At 45.2% G+C, this 24,407-nt stretch overlaps 1 protein-coding gene and 1 non-coding gene across 4 annotated transcripts in view; both read left to right on the forward strand.

Annotated features, from left to right (window-relative positions):
- Positions 1 to 2,885: 2,885 nt before the first annotated feature.
- Positions 2,886 to 2,987, forward strand: LOC119622274 (U6 spliceosomal RNA). Its single transcript, XR_005238935.1, has one exon. It is a non-coding gene; the product is annotated as a U6 spliceosomal RNA (small nuclear RNA).
- Positions 2,988 to 6,023: 3,036 nt separating this feature from the next.
- The window catches only part of GRB2 (growth factor receptor bound protein 2), an 83,197-nt gene continuing 64,813 nt past the window's right edge, over positions 6,024 to 24,407 (forward strand). Inside the window, exons 1-3 of one of the 3 annotated variants that reach the window (XM_073005039.1) lie at positions 6,055 to 6,217; positions 10,204 to 10,331; positions 18,708 to 18,922. In XM_073005039.1, the coding sequence (XP_072861140.1) occupies positions 18,845 to 18,922 (78 nt within the window). In that variant the 5' untranslated portion in view covers positions 6,055 to 6,217; positions 10,204 to 10,331; positions 18,708 to 18,844. Of the gene's footprint in view, positions 6,218 to 10,203; positions 10,332 to 10,573; positions 10,738 to 18,707; positions 18,923 to 24,407 lie in introns of those variants that run through there. The other 2 variants (XM_008011770.3, XM_073005040.1) reach the window with 2 other exon arrangements.

The raw sequence follows: 24,407 nt of genomic DNA on the forward strand, positions 1-24,407 counted from the left end.
TAGTAGAGGTGGGGTTTTACCATGTTGCCCAGGTTGGTCTTGAACTCCTGCGCTCAACTGATCCACCCACCTCCACCTCCTAAAGTGAGATGTGAGCCACCGTGCCCAACCTACTGTGGAAATTTTGAAAAAGAAAACTAACTTAGGGACCTAGAGGAAGGGGAGAAGGCCGACTGAACAGAGGAAATTGCATGTGTAAAGATATGGACACTCAAAGGATCATGGTACCTTCTGGAAACCACAAGTGGGTTAGTATTGGTGGAGTGTGTGTTGCTGGAGACTGAGAAGGTGGCACTGGCTGGAAGGGCCAGATCTTTAAGGGCCTTGTAAGGGACTTGAGACAGTAGGTGGTAAATGTCTTAGTTCCAATTGGTTTTCTACTCTGCAGCCAGAGTGACGAAATATGTGGAAGATAAATATTTGACCATGGCCGGCTCCTGCTTCAGTATTCCATAGAGTCAAGTCTCAAGTCTTTAGCAATAAGGAAAAGGTAGGCGCAGTGGCTCATGCCTGTAACCCCAGCACTTTAGGATGCTGAGGTGGGAGGATCAAGAGTTCAAGACCAGGCTAGCAACAAAGTGAGACTCCTCTTTTCTACAAAAAATAAAAAAATTAGTCTGGGCACGGTGGCTCATGCCTGTAATCCCAGCACTTTGGGAGGCCAATGTGTGTGGATCACCTGAGGTCAGGAGTTCAAGACCAGCCTGGGCAACATGGTGATACACCATCTCTACTAAAAATATGAAAATTATCCGGGCGTGGTAGCAGGCGCCTGTAGTCCCAGCTACTGGGGAGATTGAGGCAGGAGAATTGCTTCAACCTGGGAGGCGGAGGTTGCAGTGAGCCAAGATGGTGCCACTCCATTCCAGCCTGGGTGACAGCAAGACTCTGTCTCAAACAACAACAACAACAAAAATTAGTCGGGCATGGTGATGGTGCATGCCTATGGTCCCAGCTACATGGGAGGAGGTTTTTTTTTTTTTTTTTTTTTTTGAGATGGAGTCTTGCTCTGTCGCCCAGGCTAGAGTGCGGTGGCACGATCTTGGCTCACTGCAAGCTCTGCCTCTTGGGTTCACGCCATTCTCCTGCCTCAGCCTCCCCAGTAGCTGGGACTACAGGCGCCCGCCACCACACCTGGCTAATTTTTTGTATTTTTAGTAGAGACAGGGTTTCACTGTGTTAGCCACGATGGTCTCAATCTCCTGACCTTGTGATCCACCCTCCTTGGCCTCCCAAAGTGCTGGGATTACAGGCGTGAGCCACCACACCCAGCCGAGGATTGTTTGAGTTCAGGAGGTTGAGGCTGGCTGTAGTGAGTTGTGATCACACCACTGTACTTCAGCCTGGGCAACACAGCAAGATCCTATCTCAAAAAAAAAAAAAAAAGAAAGAAAAGCAAAGGCCCTTCATGAGCCTCTTCAGCTGCTTCACCCATATGCCACATCCTTCCTTGTCCCAGCTATTGGCTTCCTTTTGTCCTTGCTTACTGTCTGGCCTTTACACTTGCTGTTCCTTTCTTCCTCTTAGGCTAACCAGGGTCTCAGCTTAAAGTCCACTTCCTCTGCCTTTCCTCATAGTGGATGAGGTCAGGTCCCCTGCTGTATGCTCCCAAAGTCACCAGCACTATCCTGGTCAAATTCTCAGAGACATGTCTTCCCCTTCAGGCTGCAGACTCTGTGAAAGGTTGTCCTCCTCTCTAGAGAGTAGATGCTTTAGGCTGGGCGTGGTGGCTCACACTTGTAATCCTAGCACTTTGGGAGGCCAAGGTGGGCAGATTGCCTGAGCCCAGGAGTATCACCAACCTAAGCAACATGGTGATACCTGTCTCTACTAAAAACACAAAAATTGAGCCAGGCGTGGTGGTATGTGCCTGTTGTCCCAGGTACTGGGGGGCTGAGGCAGGAGGATCTCTTGAGGCTAGGAGGTTGAGGTTGCAGTGAGCCCTGATTGTGCCACTGCACTCCAGCCTGGGCAACAGAGTGAGACCCTGTCTCAATAAATAAACAAATACATATATACATATATACATATATACATACATAACACAAAAAATTAGCTGGGTATGGCAGCACATGCCTGTAGTCCTGGCTACTCGGGAGGCTCAGGTGGGAGTATTACTTGAGCCTGGGAAGTCAAGGCTGCAGTGAGCTGAGGTCACTCACTCCAGCCTGGGTGACAAGAGCGAGACCCTGTCTCAAAAACAATAAAACAAACAAAGACAGTAGAAGCTTAGTTAATATTGGTGAAGAAAAGGAATGAATCCATCAAGCTTTTCTTTTCTTTTCTTTTCTTTTCTTTTCTTTTCTTTTCTTTTTTTGAGACAGAGTCTAGCTCTGTCACCCAGGTTGGAGTACAGTGGCATGATCTTGGCTCACTGCAACCTCTGCCTTCTGGGTTCAAGCGATTCTTCTGCCTCAGCCTCCTGAGTAGCTGGGATTACAGGCACGTGCCACCACGCCCAGCTAATTTTTGTGTTTTTAGTAGAGATGAGGTTTCACCATGTTGGCCAGGCTGGTCTCGAACTCCTGACTTCAAGTGATCCACCTGCCTTGGCCTCCCAAAATGCTGGGATTACAGGCGAGAACCACTGCACCTGGCTTATCAAGCTTGTCAACAGCATACTGGATATTTCCACCTGCATGTCTCCTGGAATGCTGAATTCTGCATTTCCAAAAATGAGTCATCATCATGTTGGGGCTCAGAGAATGATACCCCAAAGTATGCTCCTCTGGCATTCTGAGCACTTTTGAATGAAAGAAAATTGGAAGGACTTACAAGCTGCCTCAGAACCAAGGACTTTTTAAACTCTCGTTTCACCACCCCACGTGCATGCAGGGGCTGAAAGTTCCCTTAACTGACCAAGAAACCTAAAGAGATTCAATTGTGTACTTCTTTGGGAGCACATATACTAAAATTGGAATGATACAGAGATTAGCATAGCCCCTGAGCAAGAAGACATGCAAATTTGTGAGGGAATCCATTTAAAAAAAAAAAAAAAAAAAAAAGAGCGGGTACGGTGGCTCACACCTGTAATCCCAGCAGTTTGGGAGGCCAAGGTGGGCGGATCACCTGAGGTCGGGAGTTCGAGACCAGCCTGACCAACAGGAGAAGCCCCATCTTTACTAAAAATACAAAATTAGCCAGGCGTGGTGGCACATGCCTGTAATCCCAGCTACTCAGGAGGCTGAGGCAGCAGCATCACTTGAACCTGGGAGGCGGAGGTTGCGGTGAGCCAAGATCGCGCCATTGCACTCCAGCCTGGGCAACAAGAGCGAAACTCCATCTCAAAAAAAAAAAAAAAATAGATGCAACTGTCTTAAAATTTCCTCCCTAGGACTCTCATCAAATAACCAGGAAATATTAACTACCAGAGAAGAGACAATACTAAAAGTTGTCACCACATGCAAACAGACTTTTCGTCTATTCTCCTGAGGACAGCTGAGATTATCTAGGAGACTTTATCTGCATAGTAAGGCAACCTTTATTTCAGGAAGGTGCACCTCACCTTCCTGAAATTTGTCACAACCTCCAGCTCCCAGAGCTCAGAGGAACTTTGTCCTAGGCCATTGTCTGGGCTCATTCCTTTTACCTAAAAATCACTAACTACCTCTCAGTATTGCCAACCTTCCCTCATCTCCCTCTCCTCTATAAAGATGGTGCTCTTTAAGCTTCAGTCACCTGGCTCTTCTCTGAGTCTCATATTCTGTATGGCAACCATGCACACTGCATGTCAATAAATTTGTATGTGCCTTTTCCTGTGAATCTATTTCCAGTTTATTTCAGCAGACTCAAACTGTAAGAGGGGAAGGGAAAAATTCCCTTCACCCCTACAATCATCTCCTCACCTGCCCTTCCCTGTTCTCTGTGCCCGCCCCCTCCAGTCAGCTATGCCTCTTGACTGGCAAATTTCTGTGTTCTGCCCATTACCCAGGCCCACTCAAAACAAAAAACTGCAACTCTTCCCTCACGTCTTCCTCTCTGCTTAGCAGCCAAGTCCCTCCCTTCCATTTCTATTTTTTTCTGGCTGCTATTTTAGAACAAAGTGGCATAGTGGGGGGAAAAAACATGGATTTTAGAACAAGACAGGCCTTAGTCCAAATCTTAGGTCTACTATATTTTGGTTTCCTTGGGTAAATTACTAACCTCGCTAAGGCTCAGTTTCCAAGTCTATAAAATGGGCATATTGCCCACCCTGTGGAGGTGCTATGATTTAAGTATGCATCAAGTGGTAAATAGAGGGTCCTTTTGTTATTTTCACCTCATATCAGACATCTCCTGCTCACAAACCTTCAGAGGTTGCCCATCACTTGACTATGACACCTGAGCTATAGATTTTGCATTTTGGCCCTCTCTCTCATTACTCTTCCCCCCAGTTCCTGGGCTCGGACTAATCAAAAACATTGGTTGATGGCCAGGAGTGGTGGCTCACACCTGTAATCCTAGCAGTTTGGGAGGCCGAGGCTGGTGGATCACCTGAGGTCAGGAGTCGTAGACCAGCCTGGCCAACATGGCGAAACCCTGTCTCTACTAAAAATACAAAAATTAGCCGGGTGTGGTGGTGGGCTGCTGTAATCTCAGTTACTTGAGAGGCTGAGGTGGGAGAAGGTGGAGCTTGCAGTGAGCCAAGATCGCGTGCCATTGCACTCCAGCCTGGACAACAAGAGCGAAACTCCGTCTCAAAAAAAAAAAGTGACTGATTCCATTACTCTTTCCTCTTTCCTCCCCGCTTTCACTTTGCCGTTCAAACCAAATCCTTCTTGATTAGTTCATCACCAAGTACTGGCTCCCTCCTAAGCCATCTCTATGTGTAGTTCAGTGGCACTTGGGGCCAAACTACCTGTCTTACAGATTAGGCAACTCTAGATTACAAAGCACTGAAAGCAGGGGCTTTATCTGGTTGGCCTTTTACCCTCCAGAGCCCCTTGCACACAAGTGATGCTCAATAAATACTTGGTGAAAGAACAATTCATTTTCTGTGTTTCAATGGGCTTGTTTTCTCTATAGAATCAGAAGCTTGGTTATTCTCATCTCAGCGCTATTTTGTTGGCTTCCAGAAGGCACATTAACACTAGGTGTGTTCTGTTCTATCCTTTAATTGGAAGAGCTTTGGGAACTGAAAAACAAGAATTATTTCTCCAAGCCTCATCTTCTGCCACTCCCCCGTACTCACCGGCCTCAAACAGGAATTGAACTACTTAGCACTGCACAGAACACGACTTTCTCTTTCACGCCTCCGTTCCTCTGTACTTAGCCTCTGTACTTACGTGCCATTCCCTTTCCCTGAAATGCCCTTACTCTGGCTTCTCTGCCTGGCAAATTCCTACTCATCCTCCAAGACTCAGCTCAGACATCGCCGCATCACGTCTGTGAAGGCTCTTCTGCAATGGGCAGTGTAGCAGTCCCTCCTCCATCCTTTTAGCTTCCTCAGCAACTCCAAATAATTATAACAGTACTTATGGCATTATTTGTTAATTTTTCTTCGACTTCCCTAGACCGTGAATTCCTTAAGGGCCAAGATTTCTGTTCTATACCCAGCACAGTGTTCAGTCTGTATTAGGCACACGATTCAATCAATGAGCAAACAAACTCACCAATCATTCCACACTGCAGAGTTTGTACGGACCGGATTCTCAAACACTTCAAGACCTGGTCCTCTATGTGGAGCGCTTCATGCTGGAAGATCTCTTCCTCCCCTCAGCCCTTATCCATCCAACTGCCTCGGTTTGGTAGAAGAGGAAAAGAAAGTGATTAGACGGGGGAAGAGTCCTTCAGGGCCAAGTTGTCATTTACCTGTTCCGGCACCGAGAGGGTTACGGCGACCCGGGGGCGGAGCCGTGCCAAGCCCACCTGCTGCGGGGCGGTCTGACGCATGCGCCCTGGCAGCTGGCTGGTCCCCACCTGCGGGGGCCCGGCGGAGACGGGGCGCCTGCGCTCTGGGCCTTTTCCGCTGGGGGAAGTCTCGCGGGGGCGGAGCGGGGCGGGGCCTCCTGGAGAAGTTCTCGCGGGACACCGACGGGGAGCGGAAGCGAGGAGGCACTAGTGCTCCGGCGACCGGGCGGCGGCGGCGTCGGTGTCAGAGGCTGTGGCTGTGCCTGTGTCTGTGGCGGTGACGGCGGCGGGAGCAAGCGCTGCCCTCGCGGAGCAGCCTCTGGGTCGCAGGCCGCTCGCAGCGTTGTGGAGGGGCGGGCCGGACGCTGAGCGGAGCAGCTGCGCCACGGTGAGTGCGGGAGGCTGCTCTCGGCGCCGCTCTGGTGCCTCTTCCTCTCCGGTCTGCAGCGGGAGTGGGCCCCGGGGGAACCGGGACCGGCCCCGGGGTTCGGGTCGGGGCGGCGAGGCTCGGGACGTGGAGCGGAATCCCCGGGGCTCCGGACTCTACGTTTCCCCTTTTGGGGCGCTTCCTTCTTGGGGACCGTCCTCCTCCGGCTCTCGGCTCTGGGCAGTCCGGGAGTCCAGGGGAAGAGATCCGGGCTCCCTGGCGAAGTCCCCTGCCTTCATCGGGAGGGTTTGCACGGAAGATGCCCGGGAAGCCCAGGCGGGCAGAACGCCGGCTGAGTCAGTCCGCCCGAGCCCGGTGGCGGGGGACTTGGTGTGGGTTGCAGCTGTGGTGATTGATGTGCTTTCGACCTGCACGGCAACCACGTCACCATCTCTTGGCGTCTTTGGGCTTAATTTTGTGCGGGAATCCACCTTGGGGTAGAACGTTTGCTGCTGGAGCCGGGGGAGATACCTTTATTCTGACACTTAAAAAAAAAAAAAACTATTTGAAAAATGTTTGTCAAGAAAAATTCAATAGCAGCAGGTTGGACTGCACCGAGGAAGGATTGCGGCGAGAGCGGGCGCTGGTAATTTTCATTTGCAGCGCGCCGTCTCTGTGATTGTAAGCGACATGTGAGTTATGGTTTGTTTAGAAAGTTTTTCAAGGCTGGCTTCAAAGGCTATGAAAGTGCAGTTTGCAGGGGACTGAAGTGCACTTGAGGTCTATCTCCTCTTGATGATGTTGACTTTCAGAAATGTCAGACACAGAGAAATTAGCATTAGTCTCTTTTGGCTTTCTTACCTCTCTTTCACTTAGTAATTCTCCAGTTATGTCCTTCCTTCTCTACTTCTGTCCATTCCACTAGGGACACGAAATGCTTGTGTAATGCAGGTCATTTGTCCCTTCCTCCCCCCATCACCCCTTTTTTTTTTTCTCTTATCTACTTCCCCTTCCTCCTTGTAGTCCCCACTCTGGCGTAATTTTTCGAGGTTTCTTCCCTTTCGTGCTGTTCGTTTTCTCTCATTTCAATATTACGTCTTTTTTCTCGGGAAGAGACTCTCTTTCCTGCTTTCGTTCCTTTACTTGTGCGCGTCCCCTGCGTTCCCTGCAGTCAGCCAGAAGGGTTGCTAGAGAGCTGTGGGAGGCTGAAGTCCCCTCTCTGAGAACAGGGAGGCTCAAAAGATTGAATTAATCCCTAAGAAATCAATCCTGCCACTAGGTCACAAGTGTGGTTTGCTTGTGTTATTTTTGTCTTTTAGTCTTTTTCTTTTAAGATTATGCTTTTGTGCCTGCTTATGCCTTCTTCTAGTATGTCTTTATAATAGTAAGGAAGATTGGGTCTCAGGGCTTACGTGACTTTTTTTTTTTTTTTTTTTTTTAAAGGCAGAGTTTCGCTCTGTCTAGCCTGGAGTGCAATGGTGTGATCTCGGCTCACTGCAACCTCCACCTCCTGGGTTAAAGTGATTGTCCTGCCTCAGCCCCCTGAGTAGCTGGGATCATAGGCGCTCACCACCACACCCAGCTAATTTTGTATTTTTAGTAGAGATGGGGTTTCACTATGTTGTCCAGGCTGGTCCTGAACTCCCGACTTCCGGTGATCCACCTGCCTTGGCCTCCCAAAGTGTTGGGATTACAGGCGTGGGTCACTGCGCCTGGCCAGAGTTAATTCTTATAATCAGCTTTCTCCTACTAAACACAAGCATTTATTTATTTATTTATTTATTTATTTATTTATTTATTTATTTTATTTTATTTTATTTTATTTTTTTGAGACGGAGTCTTGCTCTGTCGCCCAGGCTGGAGTGCAGTGGTGCTATCTCGGCTCACTGCAGCCTCCACCTCCTGGGTTCAAGCGATTATCCTGCGTCACCCTCCCGAGTAGCTGGGATTACAGGTGCTCGCCACCAAGCCCGGCTAGTTTTTGTATTTTTGTAGTTTTGTATTTTTGTATTTTTGTTGGCCGGGCTGGTCTCAAACTCCTGACCTCAAGTGATCTACCTACCTCAGCCTTGGGATTACAGACGTGAGCCGCTGTTCCCGGCATAAACTCAAACATTTAAATGTTTGAGGCACTTTACTCCGTCAGCAAGTTACTCAGATTTGAGAGGCTTGCTGGGTTTTAAATACTACTGGTTGATGGTACTTAGAGATTCTTCTCAGCAATTGCTGTTATCACGTCGCATGGTGTGCATCAGAGTTCTAATTGTTACACATACAACAGAAGAGGAATGGATTTTGGAGAAATGAAGTGGTACAGAATAGAGAGTCACCATGCCCTCCGGAGAGAAATTAATACTTATTTGCTTAATTCAGAGGAACTGTCCACCATTACTGAACGGCTTTTGAGAGTCTTTTTTTTTTTTTTTTTTGGTCAAAGTTGCCTTTTTCCTAGTGGTACCAAGTGAATATGCATTATTTTCTTTTTTTTTTTTTTGAGACGGAGTCTTGCTCAGTCGCCCAGGCTGGACTGCAGTGGCGCCATCTTGGCTTACTGCAAGCTCCGCCTCCCGGGTTTACGCCATTCTCCTGCCTCAGCCTCCCGAGTAGCTGGGACTACAGGCGCCCGCCACCTCACCTGGCTAGTTTTTTGTATTTTTAGTAGAGATGGGGTTTCACTGGGTTAGCCAGGATGGTCTCGATCTCCTGACCTCGTAATCCGCCCGCCTCGGCCTCCCAAAGTGCTAGGATTACAGGCGTGAGCCACTGCGCCAGTGCATTATTTTCTTTCTTTCTTTCTTTTTTTTTTTTTTTTGAGACAGATTCTCGCTCTTGTTGCCCAGGCTGGAGTGCAATGGCACGATCTTGGGTCACCGCAACTTCCGCCTCCTGGGTTCAAGCGATTCTCCTGCCTCAGCCTCCCAAGTAGCTGGGATTACAGACATGCGCCACCACGCCTGGCTAATTGTGTATTTTTAGTAGAGACAGGATTTCTCCATGTTGGTCAGGCCGATCTCGAACTCCCGACCTCAGGTGATCCATTCACCTCAGCCTCCCAAAGTGCTGGGATTACAGGTGTGAGCCACCGCACCCTGCCAGTATGCATTATTTTCATTTCATGCAAGGACATTGTAGTGCATTATCTGGAATGCAAATTTTAAAATCTGGTTAAGGCATCCCATGGTATAGCAATGATGTAAAATTTAGTATCCATAAAAATCACTGAGGGATCTTTTTAAAATTAGGTTCTGGTAGAACTCCAGGATGTACCCCACAGTGAATCAGTCTCTGAATGGGCAGATTTTGATACAGATGGTCTAAGGATCAAAACTGTTGTTACCGAATGTAGCCATAAATAATAAGACCGCTGTGTGGTTTTAAGTTATTCAAGTTAAAATTACATTTTTCTGTGTGTACACAAAGTGAGTATTTAGAATAGCCTAATGGAATGAGTGACTATAATAAGCATGATTCATTTTTACATGTGTAAATTTTTTAGCATTCTTAGTACTGTGATGTAGAGTGATTTAACTTGAAATTTATACTTAATAGGGTCATTAATTTGCCTACCAGAGAATTCTTCTGAGTCTGTAGACTCAGACTACAGATTTTCCAACTTTACAGTGGTGTGAAAGCAATAGCACTCAGTAAAAACTGTACTTCTAGTATCCATATAACTTTTGTTTTTCACTCTCAGTACAGTAGTCAGTAAAGTACAGGAGATATTCATCACTTTGTTATAGAATGGGCTTTGTGTTAGATGATTTTGCTCAACTGTAGGCTGATGTGTTTGGAGCACTTTTTTTTTTTTTTTTTTTTTTTTTTTTTTTTTTTTTTTTTGAGACAGAGTCTTACTCTGTCGCTCAGGCTGGAGTGCAGTGGCCGGATCTAGGCTCACTGCAAGCTCCGCCTCCCGGATTTACGCCATTCTCCTGCCTCAGCCTCTCGAGTAGCTGGGACCACAGGCGCCCGCCACCTCGCCCGGCTAGTTTTTTTGTATTTTTTCCTAGAGACGGGGTTTCACCGTGTTAGCCAGATGGTCTCGATCTCCTGACCTCCTGATCCGCCCGTCTCAGCCTCCCAAAGTGCTGGGATTACACACTTGAGCCACCGCGCCCGGCCTTGGAGCACATTTAAGGTAAGGTAGGCTAGGCTAAGCTATGGTGTTTGGTAGGTTAGGTGTATTAAAATGCATTTTCAGTGTTAACGATATTTTCTTTTCTTTCTTTCTTTCTTTTTTTTTTTTGAGACAGAGTCTCGCTCTGTCGCCCAGGCTGGAGTGCAGTGGCCGGATCTCAGCTCACTGCAAGCTCCACCTTCCGGGTTTACGCCATTCTCCTGCCTCAGCCTCTCGAGTAGCTGGGACTACGGGCGCCCGCCATCTTGCCCGGCTAGTTTTTTGTATTTTTTAGTAGAGACGGGGTTTCACCGTGTTAGCCAGGATAGTCTCGATCTCCTGACCTCCTGATCCGCCCGTCTCGGCCTCCCAAAGTGCTGGGATTACAGGCTTGAGCCACCGCGCCCGGCCTTGGAGCATATTTAAGGTAAGGTAGGCTAGGCTAAGCTATGGTGTTTGGTAGGTTAGGTGTATTAAAATGCATTTTCAGTGTTAACGATATTTTCTTTTCTTTCTTTCTTTCTTTCTTTTTTTTTTTTTTGAGACAGAGTCTTGCTCTGTCGCCCAGGCTGGAGTGCAGTGGCCGGATCTCAGCTCACTGCAAGCTCCGCCTCCCGGGTTCACGCCATTCTCCTGCCTCAGCCTCTCGAGTAGCTGGGACTACGGGCGCCCGCCATCTTGCCTGGCTAGTTTTTTGTGTTTTTTAGTAGAGACGGGATTTCACCGTGTTAGCCAGGATGGTCTCGATCTCCTGATCTCGTGATCCGCCCGTCTCGGCCTCCCACAGTGCTGGGATTACAGGCTTGAGCCACCGCGCCTGGCGATATTTTCAATTTATGATGGCTTCATCAGGATATCTGCCTATGCAGATGGAAGCTCCAGATTTACTTTAGAACATGTAGGCTAGTATTTGAAAATACTAGTTAATACTAGTATTAACTAGTACTGAAAATAATATAAACTAGACTGAAAATACTAGTTAAGGTCTCTGGCTTATACGAGATTATTATAATAAAATCATCACAGCCCACACTATAGTGGATAATTAGCTCAGTCTTTTGGAGAGAGCCAGAGACTTCTGCCAAGCAGTTTACAACCATTATCTCTTTTAATTATCAAAATGACTTTATAATATAGTTGCTGCTATTATTCCCGTTTTCCAGTTGAGGGATACTAGGGATTACAGAATGTGAGTTATTTCTCCAGTGTCCCCTCATTAGTAAGTGGAAAAGTTACATTTGAATCCAAGTCTTAACTCCAGAGCGTCAGTAAACTTTTTGGTTTGTGTTCTAACTACAAAAGTAACATATGCATATTGTAAGAATAATGAAAATACAATTGAGGTGTATCATGCAGAAAGTAAAAGTGTTCTGTGATCTGGCTAGCAGGGAGAAGCATTGTTAGCCTTTTTTTTTTTTAAGCACATACTGATATATTATTTTGCCTTACAGAAATAGGATAAACTATAATTTTTCTGCAGCTTTAAAAATTTGAGGAGAATGGCTTGAACCCAGGAGGTGGAGGTTGCTTTCAGCAGAGATCGCACCACTGCACTCTGGCCTGGGTGACAGAGCAAGACTCCAGTCTCAAAAAAAAAACAAAACCAAAATCGATAACATGTCGTGGTGTTTATGTAGATACTCCATACACAAGCTCATGGATATTGATTAAGGGTGTGTGTGTATATGTGTATGTTGCACATTGTGTTTTGTCTCCTTGTTTCAGTGAGAGAAATCTGGGAAGTGGAACTGCTTGGTCAAGAATATGTATTGGTTGGGCACAGTGGCTCATGCCTGTCACCCCAGAACTTTGGGAGGCTGAGGTGGGCGGATCACTTCGGGTTGGAGACCAGGCTGGCCAACATGGTGAAACCCCATCTCTATTTGAAAATACAAACATTAAAAACACATACACACACAAAAAAAGAAAATACAAAAATTATGTGGTGGTGACACACCTGGAATCCCATCTACTTGGGAGGCTGAGGCAGGAGAATCGCTTGAACCCAGGAGGCGGAGGTTGCAGTGAGACGAGATCACGCCACTGCATTCCAGCCTGGGCAACAGAGCAAGACGCTGTCTCAAAAGAAAAAAGGGAGCATGAGGCCGAGTATGGTGGTATACATGTAATCCCAGCACTTTGAGAGGCCAAGGCCAGTGGATCACCTGAAATCAGGAGTTCGAGATCAGCCTAGCCAACATAGCGAAAGCCCGTCTCTACTAACAGTACAAAAATTAGTCAGGCATGGTGGTATACGCCTACAGTCCCAACTACTTGGGAGGCTGAGGCAGGGGAATTGCTGGAACTCAGGAGGCAGAGATTGCAGTGAGCTGAGATTGTGCCATGGCACTGCAGCCTGGGTGACAGAGCGAGATTCCATCTAAAAAAAAGGAGTATGTATTTATAAAAATTAGCCAGGTGTGGTGGCACACACCTGTAGTCGCAGCTCCTGGGGAAGCTGAGGTGGGAGGATGGCATGAGCCTGGGAGGTCAAGGCTGCAGTGAGCCAAGATGGCACCCACCACACTCCAGACTGGGTGACAAAGCAAGACCCTGTCTCAAAAAAAAGGGTATGTATGAATATTTCGAAATTGTTGGTCAGGGCCGGGCACGGTGGCTCATGCCTGTAATCCCAGCACTTTGGGAGGCCAAGGAGGGCGGATCACAAGGTCAGGAGATCAAGACCATCCTGGCTAACACGGTGAAACCACGTCTCTTACTAAAAATACAAAAGTTAGCCGATTGTGGTTGTGGGGACCTGTAATCCCAGCTACTCAGGAGGCTGAGGCAGGAGAATGGCTTGAACCTGGGAGATGGAGGTTGCGGTGAGCCAAGATCGCGCCACTGCATTCCAGCCTGGGTGACAAAGCGAGACACTGTCTCAAAAAAAAAAAAAGAAAAAATTGTCAAAGCCAGGTGTGGTGGCTCACACCTGGAATCCCAGATCCCAGCACTTGGGGAGGCTGAGATGGGGAGGATCACTTGAGGCCAGGAGTTTGAGATCAGCTTGGGTAACATGGTGAGACCTGGTCACTACAAAAAAAAAAAAATGAGCCAGGCATGGTGGTGTGCACGTGTAGTCCCAGCTACTTGGGAGGCTAAGGCAGGAGAATGGCTTGAGCCAAGAAGTTTGAGGCTGAAATGAACCATGATTGCACCACTGCACTTCAGCCTGGGCAATAGAGCGAGACTCTGTCTCAAATAATATAAGTAAACAGGCCGGGCACAGTGGCTCATGCCTGTAATCTCAGCACTTTGGGAGGGTGAGATGGGCGGATCACCTGAGGTCAGGAGTTCAAGACCAGCCTGGGCAACATGGCGAAACCCTGTCTCTACTAAAAATACAAAAATTAGCTGGTCATGGTTGCAGGCACTTGTAATCCCAGCTACTTGGGAGGCTGAGGCAGGAGAATTGCTTGAACCCAGGATGTGGAGGTTGCAGTGAGCAGAGATCACACCACTGAACTCCAGCCTGGGGGATAGAGCAAGACTATGTCTCTGAAAAAGAAAGAAATAAAAATAAATAAAAATTGTCAATAGATTACCAAATAACTCACCAAAAAGATTGAGCTGAGCTCATTAATTCCTTGCTGTAGTGTGGGTTCTGTGGTGATTTTATTGTTATAATGTAACACCAGGCCACATTGTCAGTAACTTCTCAAAATGTTGGATGAATGGACACCTGGTAGGGTAAAAAGTCTATGCCTGGTGCGGTGACTCATACCTGTAATCCCGGCACTTTGGGAGGCCAAGGCAGGCAGATCTGTTGAACTTAGGCATTTGAGACCAGCCTGGGCAGCATAGGGAGACCCTGTCTCTACAAAAAGAATGAGCAGGGTGTGGTGGCTGGTGTCTGTAGTCCCCACTAAGGAGGCTGAGGTGGGAGGATCCCTTGAGCCCAGGAGGTGGAGGTTGCAGTGAGCCAAGATCACACCACTGCACTCCAGCCTTTGCTGCAGAGTGATACCCTGTCTGAAAAAATAAATAAAAGTCTGTTTACTCAAAGTATTGCAGATTGGATATTATAAATCTTTTAAAAATTTGCCAATTAGTATATGAGTATATGAAAGAACTCTGTTTTAATTTGCTTTTCTTTTCATATGTTTTAAATAGAGTAACATTTTAAATTTCTTTTGAAGGCTGGGCGCAGTGGCTCATGCCTATAATCTCAGCACTTTGGGAGGCTGAGGTGGGAGTTTGAGACCAGCCTGGCCAACATGGCGAAACCCAATCTCTACTAAAAATACAAAAATTAGCCAGGCATGGTGGTGCACACCTGTAGTCCCAGCTACTTGGACGGCTGAGGCAGGAGAATTGCTTGAGCCTGGGAGGCAGAGGTTGCAGTGAGCTGAGATCGTGACACTGCAGTCCAGCCTGGGCGACAGCTAGATGCTGTCTCAAAAAAATAAATAAATAAAAATAAATAAATTTATTTTGAGTCATTATTACATGTCAGGCTCTATCCAAAGCATTTAACGTATATTATCTATGTTGTCTAATTTAATCCTCAGTGGCTCTTATATGGTAGATATTCTCTCATTCTACAGATGAGAAAACTAGAACTTGTTTCACAACTTTGCCCAAAACTGTAGCTGTAAGTGTGAGGGGCCTGCCTCTAGACACCATGAAGATGCAACACTAAGCTATACTGGACTGGGGTCATGTATTTTATTTTCTGTGAATTTGGGGAAGAAGAGAGTTAAATGGAAGAAATAAAAAAAACTTACAAATACTTTTAGGATAGTAGTTTTTTGGATACAGTTGATATTGTTTGAAATGAATGATTAAAGCTCTACTTACCCTTCTTAAAATTCACTGCTTGGGATGGGCTGGTAATAGTTTTGAGGTTACTCTCATTAGGCTTCAGTGTATAGTACACTACACCCCATTTTCTTGGGAAATGAACAGCAACATCTGCTCTGTTAAAATCATTATACATTATGTCTGCTTTCAGATTTCTTCCTTTTAGTAATTAGTGTTGTGTATGTGTTAGAATTTTTTTCTGTCTTTACTGAAACACACCCTTTGGAATTCCTTTAGCGAATACACTCTTTTGGGTGGATAACCTAATAAGCTTTCCTCTTCGAGTTTTCAGTTTTTTAACTCAGCACAGCCTTGGAAGTAGGGGTTTAATTTTCTGTCAAGCTCTGCATCTCACAAAGCAATGGTTACTCAAAACACGATTTTCAAGAAGGTTATTCTTTTTAAGCTTTCAGCAGATGAGTTGAGTAGCAGTAGGAAAGCAGGTATGGAGAACTGTCTTGGTTTTTTGGTACTGCTATTGAATAACATTGCAGCTGTCTTAAATCCTGAGTGACACAGAAGCTTATGGCTGGTCTTACTACATAGCTTGATAGTGACAGGGCTTTTCATTTCTATCTGATTTCTGTTTTTCAAAAATAAAACTCCTTATTTTTTTCCTATCATTTTAAGTATTCTTCAGCTTCCTATCAGTAATATGTAGTCTCAGCAATAGAGACCAGTTAAAATAAACAGGCTGAGGAAAATGTTGATAGCATGTAGGAGAGATTTTGGAGCATTTGTTAAAAGTAAACATAGGGCTGGGCATGGTGGCTCACTCTCCCTTGTAACCCCAGCACTTTGGGAGGCCGAGGCAGGCAGATTGCTTGAGGCCAGGAGTTTGAGACCAGCCTGGGTCTTAAAAGGTAGATATTATTCTCGTTTTACATATGAGAAAACCGGAGCTTGTTTCAAAAGTTTGCCCAAACTTGTAGCTGTTAGTGTGAGGGGCCTGCCTCTAGAGACCATGCAAATTCAACACTAAACTAAACTGGACTGGTCTCACATAGTGAGACCCTGTCTCTACAAAAAGTAGAAAAAGTAGCCGGGCATAGTGGCCCACACCTGTAGGTCCAGCTACTTGGGAAGCAGAGGCGTGAGGATTGCTTGAGCCAAGGAGGTCAAGGCTGCAGTAAGCCATGACATGCCACTGCACTTGTGCCTGGACAACAGAGCAAGACCCTGTCTCAAAAAAAAAAAAGAAAAGAAAAAGTAAAAGTAGATACACAGGGAACTAGCCAAGTAAAAAATAGAACACTAAGCAGTTACTAATGCTGGGGAAAATTGAAGGATTGTACAAAAAAGTATCATTGGGTCAGGCACAGCCACTGATGCCTGTAATCCCAGCACCTGGGGAGGCCAAGGTGGGCGGATCACTTGAGTCGCCAGGAGTTCAAGACCAGCCTAGCCAACATGGCGAAACCCCGTCTCTACTAAAAATATCAAAAGTAGCCAGACTTGTTGGCATGTGCCTGTAGTCCCAGCTACAGGCCAAGGTAGGAGGATCGCTTGAACCTGGGAGGTGGAGGTTGCAATGAGCCGAGATCATGCCACTGCACTCCAGCCTGGGCAATCTTAGACTCTATCTCAAAAAAAAAAAAAAAAAAAAAAAAAAAAGTATGATTGGTTTTAGTGCATTATTTAAATTATCAGTGAGTAGTATATCATGATATACTACTGATTAAACCAGAATATATGATATTATTGGTATAGGGCAGGGGGAAACTAAATCTTCACCTTGCAGACAATAGATAATGGCTGGAATAAACTAAGAAAGTAGTGAAAGCACATTCTTTAGAAATACTGTATCCATTTTGTGCATTGACCACAAGATTAAGAAACAGAAAAATACAAAGAGAAAGCAAAAAACAAAATTGAGAGTGATTGCCTGTGGGTGTTGGTAGGGAGCTGCTCTTTTTCATAAGCCTTTTAAAACTCTGACTTTTAAAATTATGTACATGGGTTAGTTTGATCAAAATAACTACAGAGAGTGTAAGTGAAGGGCATTTAAGGATACACAAAAATAAATACTCTCAGATCAACCTCTGCATTTTTTAATATTTGCTGGGACTCTTTCTTTACTTCCCCTGTTACAGCCAGCGGCACCACATGGAATATCTTAGGTATGGCCTGAAGGAATAAACATTGATTTGGTTTATTAGTTACCTGCAGCAGAATGTTTGGCTTTCAGAATTTGACTGAAGGACTCATTATCAGACGATTTATTTTCTTTTTGATAATACTTATCTTGGTCTAATCTTAATATTCCCCACTGGCTCACTACTTGGTCCATTTGCAGCTATGCTTGATTAGTGCCCCAATTGTCAACTTTAGAACAAAGGAATAATAATCACTTGTGCCCCTCAAATGAGCTGCTAGGTCGTAATTATCCAAGAAAGGTGTCACTATAAATAATCTGTCCCAGTTCTGTTGTTTTCTGCTTTTTAGCAAGTATGAAAACAGTGACCGAGCTAACCAGAACAAGGCTTTATTTTTCTTTAGTTATCCACAGATCTAGGTTGTGTCCTATATTCATGGCTGGAGACGCTTCACTACACCAGTGATTGTACTACTGCCAGTTCATCATCACCTGATACAGTATCTCAGGGTTCTCACAGAATCTTTTACCTGCAACATGCAGTTTGCATCAGTTTTATACTCTGCTTGTTCTAAGAAGCTGTGTGCAAGGTGACAGAGAGAGACTTCACTTTAACTTTCTTTGGGCACCATCTCCCTGCACTTTCTTTCCCAAACAAGATAGTTGGTTAGTTAGAAATAATGTGGAGCTATTTCTGGAATGCTGAGCCTTGGTCATTTATTTCATTCCTGGTGGGGACCCCAGAGTCTTGGGGATCTGCAGGGGAAAGACAGCCTTATGCAAGAGCGTCATCCCCACTATTTCCACCGTACGCGGCTCGGAGCTGTGATCTTTCTCTGGTTACCTGAACTTGCCGATCACAACGTGGGAGTGCTGGGGGAAAGCCACCAGTGCTTGTAGCAGTAAATGGATTGAAAAAGCAGTTCCTACGTTTACTTACTCCTGCTCTCCTGGGAGCAGACCATGGTTTAGTTTCGAGAACAGTGCACCAGCTCGAGACCAAAGAGTCTTGCTTTGCCTGCTCTTGACTGTGGAGTAGGGAAGCCAGCATTCTCAGAAGACCAGAAGGGAAGGTGGGGGAGGGAGACAGGTCTGTTTAACCGAGAAGAGACAGGTGCCATCCCCAGGGTGAGGCCTTCCTTTCAGTGGACCGTATTTGGTGCTGGAGAATAGCCTGTGAGGAGTGAAGGAGGAAAGGCGGAGACTGAGCGGGACTCCAGCCGGTTCCTGCACGCAGTGCACACCCAGCGGGAAGGAAGAGGAAGTGTGTTCAGGAATAGCTCAGGCAGCTGTGCCATTGGCCGACAGGCCTGTCAGTCGCCTGGGGGCTGAGGCTGAAAAGAGGAAGAAGTGGGGGGGGGCCGTTGCCTGGAAGGGAGGGAGAAGGGCTGAGCCAGGCCGAGCCAGGGGGCGTGGGGGCTGGGACAGCAGGCCGATTGGCAGGGCGGGGTTGCCTTCAATCCTGGCCACTTCTCTTAATCGTCCCTCTCCTGCTTCAGGGTGGCATTGTGTGTCCCAGAGTGCCGGAGCGAGTCCCAGAAGAGAGGCGAGGCTAAGCCCAGAGCGCTGGGTTGCTTCAGCAGGGAAGACTCCCTTCCCCCTGCTTCAGGCTGCTGAGCACTGAGCAGCGCTCAGAATGGAAGCCATCGCCAAATATGACTTCAAAGCTACTGCAGACGACGAGCTGAGCTTCAAAAGGGGGGACATCCTCAAGGTAAGTGCTGATGCCGAGCACAATGCTGAGATCGCTCTCCTTGTGCTCACTCACCTTCTTTCGCCCTGATTACACACAAAGAAGCTGTGTTTTTCATTGTAGACTTTCAACATTTACCATCATATTTGATCTGGAGAGCTTGAGATAGATGCTGAGTAGAATATTAAATATGACTTAAGTGAGTTGGTGTGATGTGTGGTCTTTAACTGCCTTTGTGTAAATGCTTCAAGTATTTGTTTGTCTGTTGATAGTGGTAATATTTCAAGTAAAGTCAAAATAGTGTGATTGTAGAAACTATCAATCTACATTGATTTGTAGATTGATTTGCCCTGTAGAGTTTTATTTTAAAAACAGCATTTTTTTAAAAAGACCTAGACTTGAAGTATTTATGTAAAAGCATTCAGTTAGTCTTATATAGCCAAAAGATTTTGCTTTCTAGAATATGATTTTGGTAGGTTAGAAATTAATTTTCCCAATTTAGAGAGGTTGTTAGAAGTGCATACCAAAACTCATTAAAGAACCTCAGTGTATTTTTATTCTTTGTGAAAAAACAAATGGAGTTTGAAATAATAAGGTGCAACCTGCTATTGTACAAGTCAGATTTCCACTTTCTTAAAAGAAACTTGAGGAGCAGTTACCCCATATTAAACTCTAATTGCACGAAAAGAAACCTGCTGACAGCTTAAAAATCAGCTTCTATACCGTGTGCAGCTTATTTTGAGCCCCACTATTTATGTGAGGATTCGCTCTCCCCCAGCACATGTTAATTATGTTGTTTACCCAATTGACGGGAGCAGTTTGCCCTTTTGGATGTGTAATTTATTTTAACGAGGATGAGTGTTATCAAAAAGTATGTTAATTTTAAAGGAGGAAAGTCTGAAGCTTAATGTTTGAGTGTTTCCTGTGTCTCAAGTTTTGACATTTTTCCTTCAGAGCCTTAGACTGATTGTTGGAATTTGCTACCTCATTTGTTTACTACTCCTGAATGAAATTCTTAGAATTTTATAAAGAGAAAGCAAGTGGAGATGTAGAAATACGGTTCTTTATAAAAGGACGTGCAGTTTTTTTACTTTTAAGTTATGTGGACTTATTGATAGTCTCTGTTTTGCCCTCATTGCCCAAAGTGTGGAGTTCTACTCTGAAGTTAACTGCCCAGGAATTTCTTAATGTTAGAAACATAGGTTGAGCCTCATAGAAGGTGATGCTGCAGAGCCGGTTAAAGAGAAGAAAGCGCTGTGTCTGTGTGTTCATTTCAAAGCTGTGTTTGTGGCTTTTCGGGGGTATTCTCAAAGTCGGCACTCAATTGTCAGGAAGCAGAAGGAACCAGCTCTAGGTTTCTATTTTCTTGGACTAGAGAAAATATGCCCAGCTAGAGTTCAGGGCAAAGTTAACTTAGACTACAAAATTGCTCAGTTTTCATTGGTGTATGGGAGAGGAAATTTGATGTTTCTGTGGGTGATTACTGTTTTCTGCAGATAAGCTACTTGTGATGGTATAAGACAGGCTACTCAAATGCCGCCATTTATAACCTGTACAAAAACCCTTTTGGGCCAGTATTTTTTGTTTGTGATATAAACTTAGATTTCATAAGTTTATCTTAGAAACTTGAACCTAGAAGGCTGGTAGTTCATATTTTTCTCCAAATCTGCTCCATTGCACGTTAAGCACTGAAGCAACAAATTAAAACAAAGCTAGGGACATGCGGTCTCTTTTTAAGAATTTTTTTTCTTTTTTTTTTTTGTTTGAGACGGACTCTCGCTCTGTTACCCAGGCTGGAGTGTGGTGGTAAGATCTGGGCTCACTGCAGGCTTCACCTCCCAGGTTCACACCATTCTCCTGCCTCAGCCTCCCGAGTAGCTGGGACTACGGGCGCCTGCCGCCACGCCCAGTTAATTTTTTGTATTTTTAGTGGAGACGGGGGTTTCTCTGTGTTAGCCAGGATGGTCTCGATCTCCTGACCTCGTGATCTGCCCTCCTCGGCCTCCCAGAGTGCTGGGATTACAGGCGTGAACCACTGCACCCGGCCTCTTTTTAAGAATTTTTAAACAAGAACTTTCCCTGATTTCTGTCTTTGAAGTTTGTCCTAGACCTAGACCATGAACATTTTATAAATTCTTTAACTTAAATTAGTAAACTCAGGAACAAGTGTAAAAACCTTCTCTCCCATCCTTGTATTAGGGAAGAAGATACTGTTTAACGATCCCTCAGAAATTTTTATTATGGAGGAGAAAGTAAATCAGAATATTCACGTTCACTTTCAGATTTTCTTTGAGGAGACAGAAAAATACATATATGTGGTTCTTTTCAATTTGGTAGGTAACTGAGATATGAAGTCATAATGCCATTATTGCTTTTGAACTGTGGCCGTTAGCTGTTTGTTGGTAATGTTGTGGCTTTACTCCAAAAGAAAAAAAAAAAGAGTGACGATACAGTAGTTGCCCTTTGTCTCATAACTGTGTGAAATGGCTGGGTGAAGAGGAGGAACATGCTTTTTAAAAAGCTATTAGTTAAAAAAACAGAGTTTTTCTCATTTGATTCTTCCTTTGGATAGCTTTTTTTTTTTGTTTTTTTTTTGTTTTTTTTTTGAGACGGAGTCTCGCTCTGTCGCCCAGGCTGGAGTGCAGTGGCCCGATCTCAGCTCACTGCAAGCTCCGCCTCCCGGGTTTACGCCATTCTCCTGCCTCAGCCTCCCGAGTAGCTGGGACTACAGGCGCCCGCCACCTCGCCTGGCTATTTTATTGTATTTTTTTTAGTAGAGACAAGGTTTCACCGTGTTAGCCAGGATGGTCTCGATCTCCCGACCTCGTGATCCACCCGTCTCGGCCTCCCAAAGTGCTGGGATTACAGGCTTGAGCCACCGCGCCCGGTCTGGATAGCTTTGATTTGGTAAGTCTTGAGGGTATTAATTGTAAGCCAAAACATGTTTTAAAAGTTGCTGGAATAGCATTGACCAATTTAACTTTCATTGAAATAGGCATATATATGCATGTCTCTCTTGATAAAGGAAATGTGCATATGGATATTGAATAAGTTTCATTTCAAGATAATGAAATAGAAAGGCACTTAGCCTTCACCCTCTGGCTGTAGTTCAGAAGGATCACATCTTCTCGTGTCTTGGAGTTCCTGGTTAACTTTTAGTTAAAAATGGTGACTCCTTTCGTCCAGCACACCCCTTCCCTACTTTCTGTCTACACATTGACCTGTTACTGTCCTGAGAAAAAGAGGAAAAAATAAAAGCATTTTCCTAAAATAGAGTTGAATGGTTCAATATGTCTGCCTTTGTTTCTCTCTCTTACAAAAGCTTGTGTTTTTCTTGGCTGGGGGAGGGAGAGGACACTGAGATGTAAAATAGAAGGAATTGCCCTTCATCTGTAGGTTTCAGGCCTGGTGTGGTTGGAATAAATCAGAATTCCTCCCACCATTGTAGGGCAGACTTGAGACAGTCCCGGAGGTTCTCCACTGACAAGACCCCTAAATAGTCTACACTAGAGCACATAAAACTGGATGAGCTTACCTAGGAGCTGCAGCTGCCATTTAGGGACTTATGTATACTTACTTCAAATTGTGCTGCATAGGAATTAAGAGACCATTTTGAGCTCTCAAATCTGTGCTCATTCCGTTCTAGAGCCAGCTTCTTGCTTTCTTCAACTCTAGTGGAGAGCCAGCCGTGGGTCATCTAGTTGTATTCTACCTTCTCTGGCACTAACTACCTTTACTAGTTTCTTAAACTACTTTAAAAACAGGTCTTGAGTTCACATTGAGATCTTCAAACCATCCTCTGTCTTGGTAGCACTGCCTGGCCTATTTCAGTGTCACACTCACTAAGCATCTCTTGAGCCAGATACTGGGATAAGTTGCTTTGAGAGTTGGGAGAGAAATATAAGATGTTCTTAGTCCCTTCAGAAGCTCCAAAGTCTCAAGAGAACTGAGATTAATATGTGAAACTGTACAAGATGGTATATAAAAATTTTTTTAGAAAAGGGAACGATCTTTTAAAATTTCTTAAGTTAGATTTACTATTTTACAGATGAGGAAATGGTGGCCCATAGAGCTAAATGATCTATCCAAGATCACACAACTGTCATTCTTAGTAGTGATTTGTAGTAGTGATTCTTAGGAGTATTTGATGGTATGCAGACTGTAACTGCTAGAGTCATTCAGGAAAGATGAGACTGGCAAGCACTGACATCAGTCAGGTGTGTGCAGAGTTGTGACTTGAACTGAACCTTGTAAGGAGAACAAGACGTGTAGGTTAAGAGAAGGGGCACATTTCAAGGGAGACAGAAGTTGTGCTTGTTGTGTTTGAGATAGGAAGGCTGGAATAAGAACCTAGACTGACAAAGTGGAAAATAAGGTAGAGTTGGAGCGAGGTGAGAAAAGCCTAGTTAAGAGTTTGATCTGGTCCTTAAGAAGCTTCGGAAGGTTTTTAGCAATGAAGAGCATTGTGTGTGTGTAAAGAATTGCAAGGGGGCAAGTCTGGGATCCCAAGCCTGGATGGTGTCAAGTAATCTCTATCAACCTGGGATACTGGAAATGAAGGAGGGGAGTGGTTTGAAAGATACTGAAAGGAAGAATCACAGGATTTCTGCCTGTCAGATAGAGGCATTTGAGTAAGTCTCCTGAGAAAGAAATGCCCTTTGATTATGATCCTCAATGGAGAAGATCAGTGAAGAGCCAAACCCTAGTTTGCTTGGTTAGAGTTTTCACAAGTTGTAAGTCCTGAGTTTCAGTACACAAGTCCCATTTCAGGGGTTCAAATTACCTAATCTAAATAAAAAACCAGGTACACTACTACAAGCCTGAAGGCCCCACCTGCTCATGAAACTGAGAGAGGAAGATGGCTTGAGCCCAGGAGTTGGAGCCCAACCTGGGCAACAAAGCGAGACCCCATCTCCAAATTAAAAAAAAAAAAAAGAAAAGAAAAAGGAGGTTCCCCTCACCCACTATTTTAAAGTCCTAGTATCAGTATACTCTGTAGAAGCATTAATTTTTTCTCCTAAAGTGCTGAAATTACAGGTGTGAGCCATTGTACCCAGCCTTTGCCTTTTGGTAAGAATTCTTATCAATCTTGTTGACTGAACCAGAATATTGCATTTAATCTTTAAGAAGGAGGTTAGTTTGTGGCCAGGCGCGGTGGCTCATGCTTGAATCCCAACACTTTGGGGAGGCCGAGGTGCATGGATCATTTAAGGTCAGGAGTTCGAGACCAGCCTGGCCAACATGGTGAAACCCTGTCTCTACTAAAAATACAAAAAACAGCCGGGCCCGGTGCTGTGGGTGCATACCTGTAATCCCAGCTACTTAGGAGGGTGAGGTGGGAGAATCACTTGAACCTGGGATGTGGAGGTTGCAGTGAGCTGAGATTGTGCCACTGCGCTCCAGCCTGGGCAACTGAGAGAGACTCCATCTCAAAAAAACAAACAAGCAAAAAAAGGAAGGGGGCAGTTTGTTGTTTGAGTGTTCTTAAAGCAAATAATCTGCTTGC

Source organism: Chlorocebus sabaeus, chromosome 16 (assembly GCF_047675955.1).
Source record: "Chlorocebus sabaeus isolate Y175 chromosome 16, mChlSab1.0.hap1, whole genome shotgun sequence".
Taxonomy (NCBI): Eukaryota; Metazoa; Chordata; class Mammalia; order Primates; family Cercopithecidae; genus Chlorocebus; species Chlorocebus sabaeus.